Raw genomic sequence first — 4,165 nt, 5'->3', positions numbered from 1 at the left:
ACTAGGACCTATCTAAAACTGTTTAGTACTTGACTAATTTTATCTAGTCAAAAAGTTGCTGTCAAATCAAATACAGGTCACCTGTTACAAAAAAGGTTCTTCATCCGGATAACATCATAGACATTTGCATGCTGCTGTATTTCATCCAGATTTCTTACATATTGCTGTTTGTGACCACTTTTAACACTCTTCCTGAATTGAAATCCCAACAATATCATACTCCTTCATCAAAACTAGAAACACATAAAGTACCGGAAAAGCACTTGCAGAATCTACACAAACACAACTGAGGCTACAACATAACTGCATAAACATGACTAGAAACTGCCATAAACACTACCTACTCAAGGAAAGCTGCCAAAGAACGTGCCAAAAGACAGACCCGTTTCAACCTTAAATTCATTCAACTACATCCAAAAGGACCAATATCTTCAAAAAAACACTCCTTTTTTTTTTTTTACACAAGTACAGTATCCCAAATGTTATATTAATTATTATATATTAAAAAATAGTTTTGATAAATATTACTGAATTATATTACCATATTATAATTTGATAGTATCACCACGCAACATTAAACTAGTAGTTAAATAACCGTAAATTATGCGAACACCTTGCACTTTGTAGGCTGAATACTTGTAACAGTATATCAGTAAAAAGTATAAATTCACAATCAAATCTGGATAAGTATATAGCGATTGGGATTTAGGTATAATAAATAGTATTTGACAGTTAAGAAACACGAATTTTGAGGACAAATCAAAAAAAAAAAAAAAAAAAAAGAATCATATTTCGGTAGCTAACAAACTACAAACGGCTTTCATGGTGTATAGATAATGCTTTAGAACTTCATGGTCTATCACCCTCTAACTATCTTTCTAACTGCTTCCAGTTTTCATTTTCTTTTTTCTATTCTCTTTTGTTCCTTAGTCTTCATCTTCTCCACCGTTAGTGGCGTGATGTTGGACTTCTTAATCCACCCAAGCTCTCAAGATAAGAAATCTTCTTGGTAATTAACATGTTAAGTTTTGTCAAGTTCTTTTGATCATTATTCTCTTTGGGTGTCTCTAGTTGTGGCTCCGTTTGGTCTTCATTGTCATTTTGGTCTGTAGTCCAAGTAAGTAAATCCGAGAGGGTCTGCGCATTGGTACTCTCCGAATCATCTCCTCCATGCACCGAGTTAGGCCGGCTATCATCTTTTGTGGGGTTGGATTCCGGTGGATCTTGTGTAAGTAAATCAGCACGGATGACATCTTCGATTCTGGACATAACTGTGTGTGCCAAACTCTCCAGTATTCTTGAATAGCTCTCTAGGACAGCCTGCCCTACATCCTGTAATGCCAATACAATTTAAACAAACCAATTCAATGTTTTATTCCAAACATGGGTCCATCATCCCCAACAACTTACCTTATTGTACTCAATTTTGCTGATGTCTAGTGAAGATTGAGGAAGTCCTGGGAACCTATGTTTGATAAGGTGTAAAATGATCTCAACTCTTTCCTCAAACAGTTCTCTTTTCTCCATACTAACACCAGAGCCCCATGATTTCGAATCCTTTTGGTGCATTTTCCTCTTCCAAATCACTATAGATGCCTCAATTCTATTCTTGAGGTCTAAAATCTTGTGCTCTGATGATAGGTCCATACTAGAAAGAAATTGATCTGGATCAAAGAATTCGTCTGTGATACTCTTATAGATTGAATCTCCAAGACTAGCTCTCCCGTTCTATCAATGCATCAACAAAAAACCAATGTGAAAAACGCATTATGGAAGTAGAATTCATGCGTTTTTTACTTTATACAAAAGAGAAGGTTCAAGAGTTTTGTTCGTTTACCTTAGGGAGAGATTCAATGTAGCTTTCAGGGATCTCCATCTCAGATAGAAGTTGAGCATTAATTGCCATTGCTGCTTTAAGAACTTGAGTGACACATTCCTTTTGAACCTGAAGGTTTTTCCTTGCAGCTTCTGATAGACCATCCGCGGGAACTTTAACAGTAGGCAGCCACCATTTATCATCTTCTCTCTTGTTATTTCCCTTTTCTGAGTCTGAGGCATCTTTTGACAAATAGTAGAATTCGGTTTGGTCTTTGAAGGTATCCAAACCATCCTGTTCATCATTGTTAAGCTCTCATTGAACCAGGTACTAAGTTGTTGTTTATAGTTCAACTTCAAATCTAAACTCAAATGAAAGAAAAGAACATATATGGTAAATCTATGTCCTTACGATAAGCATTCTATCAAGTGTCCTCAGGGCTGGAATGTTCATAAGAAGATCATTTCGTTGCTTAGTGACCATTATCTGAAAAAATCAAGATTCCCAAGATATTTAAAATTAGATATCTGAATTCTGAACTTATTATATTCATTATTATCATGTGAATATAACTGGAAGCAGAGAGAGATACCTCCATGTCAGAACCATCCTTGTTTTTTTGGTGAGAAGGAACAAGTTCAACAATGTGATCAGTTACAGACAATAGCCAGGCCATTTCTTTTCTCCACCTTGCTTTCCTTTCAGTTGACATTGGCTCTAAGCGAGATTGTTCACCAAAAACAGATGCTGGAGCCATTTATCAATACAAATTCAATAATCCGGATATATCTCTAATAAAGGTATATTCTGTGTAATTTTCTAGGTTTTTTTCTTAAAAGATATGCTTGGAAGGTTTTGGAAGGATTATATCGTATACCCATATTTAAATATCTGTCTGATATAGATGTAAAGTCTAAACAAGTCGAGAAATAAGGGAAGGGAGAAAGTACCAGCAAGGTTTGTAATGGCATTTGAGAGTGCTAAAGCTGATGAAACTCCAGTCCCTCCACCTGACATGTCCTCACCCAAGAGTAATTTAGCAAACTTTTCCTTCATTTGGTCCATCTCTGAATCAAAATCATGCCAGAATATTAACGACAGTTTCAGAATATATTCAGACATATTTACTCAAAGTTTTCTAAAATTATACCTCTAAATACATATCAGACATAAATATTAACCACCAAAAGAAATAAAAGATCTAGGTGACTTAATAATGTAATGGAACACCTAAAATTTCCAACATTTGGAAATTGTTTCAGTAGGGAATGGAGCTATAACATATCAGGGTTTTCATTTATTTTGGGAAACTCGAAAGATTATTGATAATCGAAGACAGCTTTGTACTATCTAGTTTAAATATAAATATATGAAACTTGCCATTTAATAATTGTTTTTCTCTGGCTTGGAAGGCAGCGACCATTTCTTCAATGGACACATTTGAATTCAAGCCATTTTCACCTTCGTCTTTGTTATCATTAGAACCCTTGAAATCGAGTATCATTGACGTCAACTTTTTACTTTCTTGTTCTTGTTCAACAGCTCGAACCATGGTTCAATCTCTGTTAAACAAAAACGAAGAACAATCAAACTGGAAGAGTTAAAATAATAAATAACAATATTATTATTATAAAAAAAACAAAGCCATGAATTTTTTATGGGGGAGAGGGGGATTTTAGTGACTTTGGGTTTTCCATTAATGGTTGAAACTAAACGTGGGGTGCATGTTTTTTCAGAAATGAGCTCTGAAATTGGTTATGAATTGGATGGCTGATTTTCAGTTTTAAAGTCAAAGCTCCTGCTGAAAACAAGGCCTGATTAATGAGATTAATTAAAACAAGAGAATAATAGCAATATTTATTATTCATACGTAAACTTTCATCTAAGATTAACTGCCATTGACGTACCAGATGGATGGTTTCGATTAGGCTCGGATTTGTATAGTGTATTTGTCATATGATATTTGTATTTAAATTAATAATTTTATATCTATAACCTAATTTAAAAGCTATCCCAAGAAAGGATATTGCTCAATTTGAAATCTTAATACACACCTAAGGAAGGGTATAAATTATGATTTGTGTGTTAATAAAGGTATTCAACTGGTAAAAAGAAATGATTGTGGATTTTTCTTGGAATTGTTGAATATCACTATAAGATTAGACTTAAATAATAAAACTGATGATGATAAATGTGGTCATAAAAAAGTATTCAACTTTAAAATAAATATTATTTGTGTTCGTGAAATTACATGACTAAATTTATTTAATTTGTTTGAACTAAATCATCTTTAATTATCAATATTTTTAGAATCATAACGATAATCGATTCTTAGTCCAATTGGTTTGA

General features: G+C 33.7%; 1 protein-coding gene across 1 annotated transcript; it reads right to left on the bottom strand.

Annotated features, from left to right (window-relative positions):
- Positions 1–620: 620 nt before the first annotated feature.
- Positions 621–3,537, bottom strand: LOC108485322 (rop guanine nucleotide exchange factor 12-like). Its single transcript, XM_017789141.2, has 7 exons — positions 3,197–3,537; positions 2,767–2,883; positions 2,409–2,563; positions 2,228–2,302; positions 1,838–2,110; positions 1,411–1,728; positions 621–1,332 (listed from the first exon to the last, which is right to left on the bottom strand). Exons 1-7 carry the CDS (start codon positions 3,366–3,368, stop codon positions 949–951), a joined length of 1,494 nt encoding a protein of 497 aa, XP_017644630.1. The 5' UTR covers positions 3,369–3,537; the 3' UTR covers positions 621–948.
- Positions 3,538–4,165: the final 628 nt, after the last annotated feature.

The sequence above is a fragment of the Gossypium arboreum genome, chromosome 2 (assembly GCF_025698485.1).
Source record: "Gossypium arboreum isolate Shixiya-1 chromosome 2, ASM2569848v2, whole genome shotgun sequence".
NCBI classification, from domain to species: Eukaryota; Viridiplantae; Streptophyta; class Magnoliopsida; order Malvales; family Malvaceae; genus Gossypium; species Gossypium arboreum.
The sequence above is the reverse complement of the archived record's forward strand: the minus strand, read 5'-3'. Positions and strand labels throughout refer to the sequence as shown.